The 16,390-nt window shown below is 32.5% G+C and overlaps 1 protein-coding gene across 2 annotated transcripts in view; it reads right to left on the bottom strand.

The window, feature by feature from the left end:
- Positions 1 to 361: 361 nt before the first annotated feature.
- The window catches only part of LOC122513824 (suppressor of lurcher protein 1), a 335,671-nt gene continuing 319,642 nt past the window's right edge, over positions 362 to 16,390 (bottom strand). For both annotated transcript variants that reach the window (XM_043630302.1, XM_043630303.1), the window contains 3 exons: positions 11,666 to 11,873; positions 3,981 to 4,228; positions 362 to 1,129 (listed from right to left, as the gene is read on the bottom strand). In XM_043630302.1, coding sequence (XP_043486237.1) covers positions 1,074 to 1,129; positions 3,981 to 4,228; positions 11,666 to 11,873 — 512 coding nt within the window. In that variant the 3' untranslated portion in view covers positions 362 to 1,073. The remainder of the gene's footprint in view (positions 1,130 to 3,980; positions 4,229 to 11,665; positions 11,874 to 16,390) is intronic.

Below are 16,390 nucleotides of genomic sequence, written 5' to 3'. Positions count from 1 at the left end.
AATTGTGAATTGCGGTTAAATGGAATATCATGTATCTCTAAATTCATTGCTAACATAATAATAATAATAATAATAATAATAATAATAATAAATATAATAATAATAATTATAATAATAATAACAATAACAATTGAATAGATCTAATATATATATATATATATACGACACAGTAGCAGCAGCAGCAGAAACAGCAGTAATAATAATAACTTCTTTGATGTGACATCATAAACTATCTTGTGAAATTCCTGTCGTCTCCTAACAACAAGATCGTCCATCGTTATCCACGAATTATACAGCGATCTGGAATTGCAGATTATTGCCAATAGTTATCTCTATCTCTCTCTCTCTCTCTCTCTCTCTCTCTCATTCTCACTCTCTCTCTCTATTTCGTTATCTCTCCCTAGGAGCGATCGTGTCACTTGGATATATCTCAAACGGACGTCATCTCGTATTAGAATACTATGTTATACATATATATTACTATACACATATACAGTATTATTGTATAATGTATAGGAGATTATATATATGAACATATAGCATAAATATAACATATTACATAGAAATGATACGAATGTATGGTATTATGTATATGTGTATACATATATATATGAGATAATTGTTATGTACCAAATGAATCTAATTTGGGAAATATGTAATATTTGTCTTTCTTCTTCGGTGATGTTATATCCCTTTTGGCAATTCCATTGACGCAAACGGAGTAACTGCAGCAGCAGCAGCAGCAGCAATTGCAGCAACCGTAGCAGTAGCATTAGTAGTAGCAGCAGAGGCACATTCTTCGATGCTACACACTCCTGAGGGTTTGCGAAGTGGGTAGTAGTAGGAGAACACTGGGTGTTGCGTGTTGGTTGGATGGTGAGATGAGGATGCTGATGCTAATGTTGTTGGATAGTGGTAGTAGTAGTATTGTATTGTTGAGTTAGAGAGAGAACGGCGGGCCCCAGTTGGCTTGTTGGATTCTGACTGACTTCGAGATGGTTCTCGATCTCTCCAAGTTGTCTAGTTCGTTTGTAAATTGAGCCAAAACCCATCCACAAGTAGTGCGATCGTGATTAAGGCGAAGTAGGCCAAGAGAAGACACTTGTAAGGAACAGGAGTACCATAGTACCTTTAACAAAAAAAAGGAGACACAAACTAACTGACGTTTAGTTCTATTACACGTTCTCGATAACGCCAGTTCTACTAACCTCCCCCCCCCTTCCTAACACCCTCAATCCCACTCAACACCCTCTCTCCCTATTACGTATCATTATATCATCTCTAAAGCAAATTCCTCGACAAGTTTCATCGTTTCCAAACGGAGACGAGTACGTTCTGATCAATTTACTTCGTCTACGAATTATCGTAATCCTTATTTACCGTTGATTAATTAAATCTCGCTAAGTGTTTTCGTACAATCGTATTTTTTTTTTTTATACCGATTACCCGTTCATAAGTAGAAATAATATACGTACGTATGATACGTGCTTGTTAATTATTAAATGAAATATTAGTCACACAAAACGTGCGTGTTTATTTAAAATACTTGCTAATTATTATATTCGATAAATATATAGGAAGATTAATGAAAAGTATCATCCATCCATCCATCCATCCATCCAACAAAATGCATTCGATGAAGAGAAAATAATAATGGATTGAAAATGTATTTTCATTATTTAATTTACATTTGAAAATACTCACGTTTCAAATGTTCTACTAATATTCATATTTTATTTAATAAATAGTGAAATTAAATCTCCCCACCCCCCTCTCCCGACCTGGAGTGCTTCGCGAAGATAATGTATAATAAAGAAACAAGAAATCAAGAAACAAAAGAAGAAATGAGAAAAAAAATACACACACACACATACATACATATATACATACATATATGCAAATACAAAGTCGGTGAAAATGGAAATGATATTTCATATTTACCCGGGGTTAAAAGTTATAACCGTTGGCTATACAATTATATGAAAGTTTTCAACGAAACATATCGTAGCTTAATAACGCCAGGTCTGATATTGAAATTGCAGTCAACAATGTGGTGGTGCACCTTGTGGGTGTGGGTGGAGTGGTAGTGAAAGAAGACAGGGGAGGTGGGTGTTAATACCCGTGGTTCACGATATTATCGCTTCTACCACGTACTATACGCTTTTCTCTGATCTCAAATCTACTCTCTCACTTACCCGCACATACACACACCCACACACACATTCTCTCTTTCTCTCTTAAGAGCCACGCGTTCTACTTGTAACTTGTTTTCGAAACAACGAGAAAGCAGGGAGTAAGGTAATTTCATTACTTGTAGTTAAGACAACGTTTTAGCGAACTGAAAGGTAATTGCCATTGTTGGATTTTCTTGTATTTCGTGGCCTACTCCTAAACTTCACCACTCCCCCCCTCCTCCTCCTCCTCCTCCCATCATCACCACCATCGCCATCACCACCACCACTACTATCTCACCACCCTTCTCTTTCTCTTTATATGTTTCCTGTTAGTCTGGTGTAAACTGTTGAGTTAACTTTCACGCGTCTATTATTACCTCGACACCTGACTTAAATTCGATTTTCGTTCGATATTGTTCGTCGTCTATTATTACAAGTTTTTTTGTCCCCGTCGATTTTACAAACAGATCGTTGTTATTATTCAATACTTTTTTTTTTTTTTTTATATTCGTATAAAATCATTTTTTTATTAAAAGAGAGAGAGAGACACGATTATTTTCTTTCCTTTTCATTTATTAATAATTTTTATTGGAAAAAAAAAAGAAAAGAGAGAGAGAAAAAAAAATAATAGAAACAAGAAAGTAAATGTGTTTTCACGTAGGTGGATGCGAGAATATTATTTGCGGTTTAAAGATAAAAATGCATGGGTTCAAAATAGTCGAGATAAAAGTTTAACGAATTCGATCATAGTTTTAAAATATTAGCCCCAGGAAGAAGAGATACCACTCGGTTATTATTCTTTGATAAAAATGAAATGCCGACGTGTTCTTTTTTTTTCTATTTTTTTTTTCCTTCGGTTGTAGATTTTTTTTTTTAATTCTCTAAATAATTCTCTCACTCTCTCTCTTCTCTCTCACTTTGAGACGGTAACGCGATTGTAAAATTTACAGGTACTTTGCTAAAACGAGTATTGTAGCCAATAATGAATAGATGTGTCTATAATGAATTTTCCAAGGTCTCTTTGACGTATTATAATTACATCATCATGCAAATTGTTAAATAAATTCATAATAAAGGATGAAGGGGAAACGTTTGAAATAGAATACGCGTGGGTGAAATAGTCTAACACGTGTGTGCGTACGCACACTTACGCGATTGGTAAATGATAAAGCGTCGATCTCTATTTCGTTTAATAGGAGACGATTACAAAACGACTAAAGTTAATTAGCATCGCGTATAAGTAAATAATTAATTGAGCTTGTTCCCTCTCGTTCTCGAAATTCTCTCTCTCTCTCTCTCTATCTATCTATCTCTCTCTCTTTCTCTCTCTCGCAAAATTGCTAAAATTATATTTCAATTTTAATAATGTTTATGATGATTACAACAGGACGATGATAATAATGATGATAAAGAGTATCATTATATTATCTTCTTCCGTTCCGTTTGGATCGAATATTTTTCTTCTCTTTTTTTTTTCTTTAACGCGTAGTACCATCTCGAATATTTCTATCTCTTTTTATTATTTTTTTTCTTCCTTTCTTTATTTCTTTTTATTATACGTAAAGCGCACTCTCTCTCACTTTAGAGAAACTTTATTCGTTATTTATTTTTTCATCGCGAGTATAGATTTGAATTAACAAAATATTCGTCGAGTAAAATGAACTTTCTGTTTTTTTGGTCGTTGATCGTTCGTTAGAAATTTATACGAATGTTTTTCTTTTTCTTTTTCTTTCCCCCTACTCTCTACCCTACTCTCCCCCTGTTCTTCTAATTTTTGTCTTTAATATTAGAATTAGAATTTCTTACATCGAATGAGTATGGCTTCGTTCGTTGGTGCTTTGACCGTATAATTTTCTTCCTCGTCTAAGAATACGTAACTTGCGTTAAACCCCGTGCCGTCCAATCGGTCATTACTTTTAAATGTTACACGAAAGAACTTTCTGTCGCTGTCAACGTCGAATTCCTTCATTTGACCGCAATGTCTCGAATATTTTCGATCTTTCGCCATGTAATTGGAAAATTCGACGAAATCGCTGGCTGTCAATGCTTCGCATCTGAAACAAACGAAACAAAACGATAAAATTGAACGATCGATTAATCCGTACACAATTAATTACCTTTTTTATTATTATTATTATTATTTATTTACGATTTGGGATATTAAAACGAATCACGCGTGATGTGTGGTGGGATCCAACGAATAATTGCCGAGTTAACAAAAAAAAAATATTACGAGATATTTACATACGGGGGAGTAACTTTTTACGTAATACAACCGGGGGTCGGATTAAACGGGTAGGATTAAAACAAATGAACGGGAGTTTCAAATAAAACTAGAAATTATTACGACAAAAGTTACTATATTCATTAACCATATCCTATACGTTAAATTTACTTTCTAATTAATGTATTTTCGATTATACGCTAATTTGTTCATTAGTTTCTTTCGAACTTTCGATGCGTAATTGGAGACCTGGAAAGAAATGAATCGGAAATAACGAGATAAAGGATATGAAATAAAATTAAAATACAAAAAGAAAATACAAAGTGAAGAATTGTTAACAAAAGGAAAAGAATATATTGTTTTCTAACTCGCATTAGCAAAACTCGTAATAAACGGATTAACTTTCTCTCAGTATGTGTGTGTGTGAGAGAGAGAAAGAGAGAGAGAGAGAGAGAGAGAGGAGAAGTACCATCATCGCCAGCACCGAGGCGAAAATTTAATTTCGATTTAAGCCCTACGAGATCGTATATACACGGAACATTAGGTATTACGAGCGACATTCATCATCGACCGGTCCATTGCATACCGCATACGCGCAGAAAATGTGCTGTCTATTCTGTAAATATAGGAACATAATCTAGACCTTTCATATAAAAATTTATATATATATACGTATGCATATATATTACATATTTTCATAATAAAATGCAAGGAGATAGACAGAAATAATATTTTATTATATTATTTTTCTTTTTTCTTTGTGTCGTTCGTTCTCGTGCGTGGGTGTTCATTTTCCTCTTTAATTTTCTTTATTAAATATATATATATATATATGTTTCTCAACTGAACTTAATTGAATTTCCCATTTTTAGAAGAATATATAAATTATTATAACAAAAGAAGATATAATAAATAAAAAATTAGAACACGCGTTATACTAGATGAATGTACACGATTAACAATTAGAACATTTTCTTTTTATATATTTTTCTTTTAACTTTATACTTATGGGAAGAAACGAAATCATCGTGTACTTGAGAATGGAAAAAGAGGTAAAGTAAAAATAAAAAGGAAAAAGAAGAAAAAAATGAAAATAAAGTAGTATATTCTTTTATTTGTTATACATTCGTTCCTCTCTCTCTCTCTCTCTCTCTCTCTCTTTCTTTAGGTGGGGGTTGCAAGCTACAAATTCTTACGGATTTTGCCTTGGCATTACGGGTGTAATGCAGCGACACGAACGAACGACAGGACGAAAAGCGAGAAGAAGGAGGTAGTATAGTATAGTATAGTATAGTATAGTATAGTATAGTATAGTAGAAGGGGAACGTACATATTTTTCCGAGCGTTATTATACTCGTGCACAAGTCGACGACCCTCGTTACCACCGTCGCCAGTAGTAGTAGTCACAGGAAGGAAAAGGTTTTATCGATTTCTCCTATCACCAACCGAATGTGTATTTTTACGTTGCGTAATATATCCTTTCAATTCGATATTGCTGACTTATTTGAAAAATTCATATCTCCTTATAGAAATTATTACGATTTTATTACTTATCTTTCTTTCTTTCTTTCACTTTCTTTCTTTACTTTTATTACATAATTCGATTCATAAAAAAGAAGGAAGAAAAAAAATATATAATATATATAAAGAATATTTTTGTCGATCTCTCTCATTGGTACGAATTAAATAAAATATTTTATAAAGTGTGTATGCTTAAAAAGGAAACAACGTAATAAAGTCAATGATTTCTCGATAAACTCGCTTCATCCCAATTCGATCAGTTTAAACAAAATATCGTTTATATATCCGATGGGTAGTAGAAATTCATGGACTATGCCAGTGGACATCGTTAACTTCGTTACTTTGACTTTTTACACGTCGCAAAAGTCTCTAATAACGAGCTGTCGTTCTAAAAGTCACGTACGACCTGTTTCCAACTGTTTCACGACGCATACACATGTACAGAGAGAGAGAGAGAGAAAGAGAAAGAGAGAGAAAAGGGGGGGAGGGAGGGAGACATAGATATACATAGGATATACATAGAAATGAAAATAGAAAAATGTAACGAACACAAGAAGTACAAACGTTAATTGCTGCATCCACATATATTTTCTCTCTCTTTATTTCTTTTTCTTCCCCCTCTTCCTCTCACCCTCTATCCCTCTATCGCTCTTTCTCTCTCTCTCTCTCTCTCTCACGTTTATATTCTTTTTTTGTATGCATTTTTTGCCGCGACCATGGTTTTTGGGGATAAACGAAACGACGCGGGAGGAGAAGAAAGATAACGTTTCACGTTCATTAAATAAACAATCCCAAATTGCGAATGGGACGAATTTCGATGCGAACAAAAAATTGATTGAAGTTAACAAAAAGAAGAAGAAGAAGAAGAAGAAAAAAAAGAAAACAAATTATATTTCTACGTGGGCGAATATTTTCTACGTTCTTGTACTTATCACGATGAAAAATAACTGGAATGGCGGCAGCCACGTTTCTCTTCGAATTTATGGGAACGATTGGAAAACGAAAAAGCCACCTTTTTCTCATAGGGAGGGGGGGAGGTCAGGGTTGCGTCAGGGGGAAGGGGTTCGGTTGAAGGGGGCTGGGACGAAGAGCATCCAAGAGAAATTCAACATGATTTTTCTTCCTACATTTCCTAGGGCTGTTCCCGAATGGCTTTCATAGCTTATGGAACGGCAATCCCATAAGTAATCCAATCTTGGCTGTTCGTGAACATAATTTTAATACACGTGTACGCAAGTAGGTACGCTACCACGGTTCGTATCTCATATTTTCGCTAATCAGAAAACTTTTAAAGCTTCGCATGTATTATATGAAACGCACATCCATATAGACAAGGTATTTTCGATAAATCCGATTTATTTCTATCTCTCTCTCTTTCTCTCTTCTCTTTCTTCTTGCCGTTGTCATTTTCAATTTTTTTTTTTGTTGCTTTCGGCAGAGCCTATCGTCGCTATCTGTAAGTCGTAATTATGCTAATGAGCAAGCCGGCCTTTCTCGTAATTTATTTTACCTCTTTCTTTTTCTCCTTTCACCCCCCTCCCCATCTCCATGCACTCCATTCTATCTTTTTTTTCTTTTTTTTTTTTTAATCGCACCCCCGTCCCTCGCGTTTTGTAGACGAAGAGATAGGAAACGGTTGCGGGCCGGGGGAGGGGGTTTGGTGAGAAGAGGAAAGAAAGTGTTTGTAACTTCGCGACCGTCTAGCGGATGCATTTAATTACAAAGTTTAGATAAAATAAAAAAAAGTAAAGAAGGAAGAAAAGAAAAGAAAAGAATGAAAAAAAAAAAGTCGTAAAAAGAATAAAAGGAAAAAAAAAGAAGGAAAGGAAAGGAAAGGAAAGGAAAGGAAAGGAAAGGAAAAGGGAAACATTTCAAACCTCGTTTTTCCCCTGCTACGAAATGTTTACCCGCGTGTTTTATAACGCCATCGCGTGTACGTTGAAATGAATTTTTAAACGGGCTGAAATAAAACATCTTCACGCGTCGCACATAATTATTATTCGCTTTAAGTTAATCACTTTTAAATATTATCTCTCTCGTCGATAAAGAAAAAAAAAAAGGAAACAAGAGGTGTAAAAGTAAAATATATTTTAATAAATGAAAAAAAAAGACAAAAAAAAAAAGAAAAAAATCAAACGTGATATCGATAACTATATTTAGCATAAGGTAAGAAACTTTTTTTTCTCTCTGTCTATATGTCTCTCTGTCTCTCTCTCTCTCTCTCTCTTTCTCCCTCATTGAAAATAGCTTTTCAATTTAAAGTTCCTGTGTTAAAGCGTCACTTCGTAACGTGAACTAGTAGTCGTAACTGAAGAGAAACGATAAATCAATAATGTGTACCGTAAATAACTCCTAACTATTTTCTATATAGTTACCACTATATATATAGAGATATATAGAGATATATACGTATATAAAATTGACATCGTCTATTTGGACTAATAAAACAAGACGATACCCGGTGAGACTGATAGATGTAACTCATATTTTATGTAAAAAGATTGTACGTTCCTTCTCTTTCTCTTTCTCTCTATTTCTCTCTCTCTCTCTCTCATTCTCTCTATTTCTCTTCTCCTATATCTTTTATTCAAATTCGCAAATTCACTGGCTGTTCGTTCTCTCTCTCTCTCTCTCTTCGTTTCTCTCTTTCTTTCTATTTCTTTCTGTTTCCTTCTCTCTCACTCTCTCTCTCCTTCTCTCTCTTTCTGGGCATGTAATTTCCTGGCATATATTTTACTTCGTGTTCCTTTTACTACCATTTACGTAGGAGAGTCGTATCGAGGTAGAAATGCTTGGTTGGTTGGTTGGTTGGTTGGTTGCTTGGTTGCTCACTTGCACGAAAATAAGCAACAATTTCATTCCCCCCTTACTCTCGTAAGTTATATTATTCGTGAGAAAGAAGAATTATAAGGACGTGACGTGGCTAAAGTGGTCTAACTCGTTTGAAAACAAAGAACTCGATGATTCGTATACGTTCGAGTATTCTCACATTCTCTTTTTTAAAACTAAGGATGGGAAAACATTTTGCTAGATAAATAGTACGGATAAGTAAGATTTACAGGTATTTTCCGACACTTTGGAAAGTGTAGATCCATCGAGAGAAAGCATAAATGGTTATGAACTTGTGAAAAGAAATATCGATACTTGAATCTATAGTTTTATATATTGCAAATAGGATTTATGGTGTATATTTGATTTAAGTATTTTGTCTACGTTTTCTCAAATAGAAATAAAACAATAGAAAAGAAAAAGAACACGAATAATGTGCTTGCTCCGTACTTTATATTACAATTTTACACACGATCGGTTAGATTATTATTTTTTTTGTCGGAATAATTTTTTTTATTATTTTTTTAATGTTCTTTTTTCTTGTTCTTTTAACCACAGAAAGGAACACTCGATCGAACGAACGGATTTCGTTTTCTTTTTCTCTCAAAGAAAAAGCACCCATTTCTTTTACCTACATACATCTCTTACTGTTTACCGTGAGTTAACGCTGAATCTACGAGACGAAATGCGATTAAGTAATACCAAGGGTGCACTTACTTTAATTGGACTTTCATTTGTCCAACGATAATTACGATTACTATCATTTTTCTATCGTTTACTATGTGTTACTATGCGTATACTATGTATATATATTTTTCGAATTTTTTATCCAAATTATTAGTATATATATTGCTATTAATAATAATTATTGACATATAAAATAATAAGAATAATGATTGGAAGTTACAATGGGGTAAAATGATGAACACATATTCGAGATAAAAAATTTGCCAGGGAAAAATTGAGAACGTATCTAATATTATTAGAAAATTCAATGAAAATAATATCGGAGTAACATCGTTAATTAGAGAATTTTGATAATGAACGAAGTATTAAGGTACAGTCAGGTAATTGATAATCCCGTAGATTTAATACGATCCAATTAAGAGAACGTGCTATAGTTGTGGACACATATGTGTAGACGAACTTTTTACTTTCTCACGTATCCTGTCCCTTTCCATTGTCTATCCCTTTTTTACAGAATTTTCTACACACACACACACACACACATATACACACGTATATTCTAGGTAGAAAATCAGCTAAACTTTTAACGAAAAAACTGAGTACCATGGTGATCTTTATAATAACAGAATAACATAATATATATATCTTTAATTATTAATAATTGAATTCGTGAAACACGTGAAAATTTGGAAGATTAAGTTCTTATAGTAATGCAGTTGAGAAAGTGAAAAATCATTTCATAATCGTACGAGAATATACACCTGTCATGTTTTGTTTCACTTAACATGAACTTAAGATCACTTAAGCTACCGTATTATCACCGTATTACTACATTAACCATAACATATATATATATCTAAACAAAATATGACATTTTCTAATCTCTTCGCGAATGATTAACGAAAATTCGATGATTTATTATAGATTTGGTTGAATTTTGAAAAATGATGAGAAATAAGGAAAAAAAATGAATTTCCGAGATATTAATAAATCAATCTCGAATGCGTGTTAAAAATAAAAATAAAATTCAGTCGTACGTGGATCGAATTTTTAATCAGTTTCGAAAAAAAAATACGAACGAACGAACGAACGAACGAACTCGGAGTAAATCCATCTGGATTTAAAGATAAATTGGTGTACGTGTGCGTCTTAAAGCAGGAAGAAGAAGCAGGATCGATGCGTTCGTTTATAGCTTTATATAAAGGTCTCGAAGCAGTTTTATTTCTTTCTATCCAAGAAAGAGAGAGAGAGAGAGAGAGAGAGAGAGAGAGACAGGTACTACCACGTTAAGAAGACGTTAGATAAGTCGATTGGCCTGGTTTTAAAGTAACGCTCTTTCTCTGAAAGGTTATTAACTGTCCTTGCAAAAAGGGTACTTCCAAAGACGATTATTTTAAGAACATATTTATTCTTAATTCTACAATTAATATTACCCCCTTAAATTATTCTTTGTTATCATCAAAGTATATCTTACGATTTATTCCCCTATATTATTGATTATTTATATTTTTATTTATAAAAAATAAATCCATTTAAAAAAAATGTAAAGTGACCCAATTGAGAATTTCCATACGCTTTTCACCCACGTAAAAATTATTTATATCACCTTATGTAACTCTCTTCGTGTCGTAGTAGTAGTTTTGTATATAATATTTGTCTATATTTTAACAAATAACGGAAATATTCAGGTGCTAATAATTGGTGAACCGCCCTGTATATATATATATATGTGTGTGTGTGTGTTTGATGTATTATAATTATGGCAGTGGTAATTATGACATCAGATTAATTGTAAGTAAACAAATTTAGAAAAAAAAAAAAAGAATGTATATTACGATTTACAACATTTTATATATCGAAATTATTTGTAATTAGCAAATAAATTTGTAGAAATTTTACGAGTTGGACCATTATCATAATTATCGGCCGCATTATTACGCGTATGTGTTTGCCTTTGTAAAATATTATAATTATAACCATAAAATTCTGGCCCGATAATTAACACCGCGGACTTTGATTGTAAATAAAAAAGGAAAAAAAGAAGAAAAAAGAGGAAAAATTACAAAAAAATCATACATTACGATTTATTTAATGTATCGAAATTATTAATAATTATCGTATAACGTATTATTGTGCTCGTGTATAAAATATAATTATGATTATATTTTTTATTTGTCGATTTAAAAAAAAAAAAAGGAAAATAAAAAAGAAAATGAAAAATTATGCTTACGGTAAAACTCCTTCGACGTCGAAGAAATGAAAATGAAGATGTACACGCTCGTTCGGTTGGCCATTGAAAAAGTAGTGACATTCTGTATCACGTGGATACAATCCTGGATAATTAGGTGATGCAAATGTACCATTGCGAGTCTCGTTGCTGTTGAAAACAAAGGCACACGGGTATTTAGCCTCTTGTCGACCCGTCGTTATACCAAAATCTGAAACATTCAAACAATTTATTAACTTTAGTCACTTTCTTTATCATTTTTTTTTTTAATTCAATGACATAAACGTTCTATATATTCGAGTCAAATCAAATCTATATTGTTAGAGTTTCTCTTACAAATAATATTATTAATTATTAGTACGAATAATGATAATAATAATAATTCATTTTCCACAAAACAAATATATTATATATTATATACTATTTCATAATTAATTAAACGTGTATCATATTAAATGATTAGTACTAAACAATGAATTTATGATGAAAACGGAATTATTATAAAAGAGATTAAATAATTATAATATGTAATAGAATCAACAATGATAAAACGTTTTATTAATGAAATTTAATTATACAAACAAAATACGAAAACCGATATTTTTTGTTTATATATATATATATATTGTTTCTTTTTCTTATTCTACTTTATAAATCTTAAAGCAAAGTTTTAATTATATCATATTAACCAAGAAGCACAGCAAATTCTTAAATGAAATTGTAATTATTCCATTGTAAGTTGGTCAAATACGGGAAAATGATAAAATTTCACGAACTAATTAATGATCGATAAAGGGCGTAGAATAAAAGAATGTCTGGAAGGTGGGTTGGGTGGGTGGGTGGTGGGGTGTTAGGTGAGTTAGGAAAAGAGAATGCAATCACTGTTCGAAGAAGAACAATGATTATTTCTTAAACTCTCTGTCTCTCTCATTATTCCAATCGTTGGCTTGTAAATTAAATCGAATTGAATTTTCCAGCTCGATGATGAAATTGTATTATTAGCAAGAACATTATCAAATTCCTTTATTTTCTTTATTTTCAACTACGTTATTATACAAATTAACGTATCAGTTGTCGATAATTGAATTATCGAATGTTACGAAAAATATAGGAAAAAAGAAACACTTACATAATCTGAACTTTAATTATTCAAAAAAATTCTTTAATTATTCAAAAAAAAAGAAAATAAAGAAAAAAAATAAAAACAATCAATGTACTTCTGGAAACAAAAGAAAAGATTACACGAATATATTATACGAGTATATAATATTATATATCGTAATAATAATAATAATAGTCAAATAATGAAAAATAATGTACGAAATATACAAAAAAAAATATAATAAGGAGAAAGTAAACGGGAATATGATGGACGATGAGGTAATTGAAATTCTTAAATGAAATACTTCAAGCAGAATTTAGATAATTAAGTGCAAAGTGGAAAATGATCAACGAAAAGGCTTTAAACGGTCCACAGACTTTCTAAGGGAGAGTGGGGGAGAAAGAGCGAGCAAGAGAGAGAGAGAGAGAGATACGTAAAGATAGAAATAAAGGGTGGGAAAGGGTGGGAGGGAGGAAAGGTGGTAGTGCAAATTATAAGGGGTAGCGGCAGGCCGTCGCAAATATAACATGATTTAATATTTCAACCACACGAGTACCCTTGAGTAGCAAGCACGTTGAATCACGTCGCTATTGTCTCCCTTTCTCTCTCTCTCTCTCTCTTATTCTCTCTCTCTCTTACTCTGACTCTCTCTTCTCCTTGGTTAGAAATTTCTCGATCGAAACCTCATTACGAACGACTCAATTAACCTCCTTCTCTCTCTCTCTCTCTCTCTCTTTGTCTCTCTGTCTCTTTCTTGAACATACAGACACACACACACATATATATACATACACACACGCACGCACGTACACTTCGATTTTCTCATACGTGAAGCAAATTGGTCTCGACCGAGTTCGCAGGAAAGTCCTTGCCAGAATTTTCTCCAGGATACGATTTCAATCCTGACGATCTTTCTTTTTTTCTATTTTTTTTTTTCTTATTTCTTCCTACGAAGAAAAGCGTAGAAAAAAAATCCAAGAAAAAGAATTACCATCTAACGTGTGTTCTGAATTTTTTCATCAGGTAAACTAGATGTAAGATAATAATCGCAAACTAGCATAAAGATTTTTCATTCGTTTCGTGGTATCGCTGCGAGGGTCGATTAAAAAATTTGCGAAGAAATTTGTCGGTAAGATAAATTTTGTAATCATTATGTGAAAGAATTTGAAAGCTCAATTAGATATCATTTGTAAATTGTAGATCGCGTAATCTGGCGTGTAATGAATTAAAAGAAAAAACACAAATAACACAAAGACGAGAAGATAATAAGATAAGATAAGATTAGAAAAGGAATGAGAAGAAGAAGAAGAAGAAGAAGAAGAAGAAGAAAGAGTATGTTAATTAGGAGATCGAGGGTTGTCAGAGTAGGTTTGAAATGACTCACAGTGGTCGTCATAGTCGTCGTTCTCGCCTGTATGTATATATTATCTATGTATGTATGTATGTAAGTATATAGTTACGTCGACGAAACTGTACTCTCGAGTTTGTAAAGTGTGGTGTACCAGAACTCGGCCAAGTTTCCTCGGGGTCGTAAACATCGAGCCCCGTAATAGGCTTTCGCAAGGCTCGCCTACTTTTGCGCTTAGTTAGCCGCATTTGTTATGAGTATTGTATATGCGAGAGGAATCTGGAAAAGCTAGTAGTAATGGTGGTGGTGGTGGTGGTGGTGGAAAGGATAGGGGGGTTCGGGTGGGAACGGGAGGGAGGGAGGATAAAATAACGAAGTGGAAAAGAAGTTGGGTCCACCGTTCTCGAGACTTTTCAAAAGACTACCGACGAGATCACTACCCACGACGTTGAGGTGTAGTCTTGGTAGTTTTAGTTGTAGTTGTAAAAAAATTTATGTAAGCTTTCTCCTATCACACCTAAGGTTAGTCGGGAGAATATTCTTTTTTCTCTTCCTCTTCTTTTTTTTCTTTTTTTTGCATTTATCGTTAACTTACAGACACGGCTTTACGTATTTTCTTATTAACTTAAATATTGCCCTTACGAATATAACCCACGGCTAGGGTTTTTTCTCCGATAACGAGAAAATTTTGTTTTTATTTTTCTTTTTCTTTTTTCTTTTTTTTACGCGCGCCTACGCGTTCGGAGAAAATTCGACTATTTCGAGGAAAGTAAAAAAAAAAAGACCTTCCCTTTTTTACACGCGATAATAGAAATTTTGTTAATTAAGCGACGAATGCGAGAGATAGAAAATAATAATTCATTCCGACGATGATATTATATGTTTTTCTGTTTGATCATTTGTATTATTATCATTCATTCTCGTATTTTGCTTTAACATAATTGCTACGTGGTTTTATATTTTTTTAACTATTATTATTCTATGAAAGGGCAACGTTACGTGATATCATTTTGTACTACAATATTTAATAATTTGTAGTAATATATTTATCATTTTTATTTTAACTTTAACAAAATTGCTTGATATTCATTTAATTTATTATTAAATAAAAACGGGGCAGACGAGGAGAATAAGGGGGGGAGGCGGGGGCGGAATATTTTTCCATGATAATTATAAATATTAATATATGATATTAAATCGAGAGTAAAAGATGAAAAGATGACACACGTTTGAATTCTCATTAATCTAAAAGCATCTGTCGTTCCTTTGTTCGTCAGTCGTACTTGATAGAAAAGTTTAGAAAAATTTCGTTTTGCAAATGTTGGTTCAAAGGAGAAAAATCGTATGTTTCCGAAAGGTTAAGTAACTTCTTTTTTTTTTTTTTATTTCTTTTTTTTTTTCTGGTTATACTTGTATCCGTTGTCGTTCTTGTTACAGAGAAGACCGAGTTTAATATCCGGTATAATGCTGTGCTGTACCCCTACGAGTTATCTCCGTTGAGTTTGCGTATGTTCTCTCTTTTCTTTTTTTCCTACATATTATATACTTACGTATACATATTCGTATTTAAATACTAAAATACAAGTAGTATAGCATAACGCAAGATCGTTGTATTTGATCCACACTGTTTCATATGTTTCTCTCTCAAAGATGTAATTTCAAAACTAATATTAGTAAGATCAAAGAAAATGAATGTTATATGGTCGTTTAATATTTTATATATATATTCTAATGCTAAGTGAAACAAAATTTAACAACGTAAATTACAAGTTGGATAAATTTCAATAAAATTTACACTTATCGAACAATTTTATATTCGTTTATAAGAAAAAAAATTACGGATCGTATGAAATTTACGAAAAAAAATACTCGTCCCTTCGATTTTACTTTGTAATTTTTTTCTTTTCTTTTTTTTTTAATATCTTCCAACCGAATCTTTTATTTCAATTTATATGTAAAATATTTATTTGTTACTTTATATATATTTATATATAATGTATATAAAATATGCAACGCGGTTGCAATATGGATTATAAGATAACACGAGGGGGAAATAAACCTGTTTTCCAAAATGACATATACCAATTTGTTAATAGAACTACTCTCTCTTTCTCTCTGTTTTCTCTCTCTTTTTATATTTTAAATTTTATTCGGTGTGTACATTTTGCTTTTAAAGCGGCATTTTAATCTATATTCCCCTTGTTTTTCATTTATTTACGCACTTCCATTTTCCGCGGTTTCTGCAAATTGTACACGTTTTCGCGTTCAACCAGCGTGA

The sequence above is a fragment of the Polistes fuscatus genome, unplaced genomic scaffold (genome assembly GCF_010416935.1).
Source record: "Polistes fuscatus isolate 324 unplaced genomic scaffold, CU_Pfus_HIC Scaffold13, whole genome shotgun sequence".
Classification (NCBI taxonomy): Eukaryota; Metazoa; Arthropoda; class Insecta; order Hymenoptera; family Vespidae; genus Polistes; species Polistes fuscatus.
The sequence above is the reverse complement of the archived record's forward strand: the minus strand, read 5'-3'. Positions and strand labels throughout refer to the sequence as shown.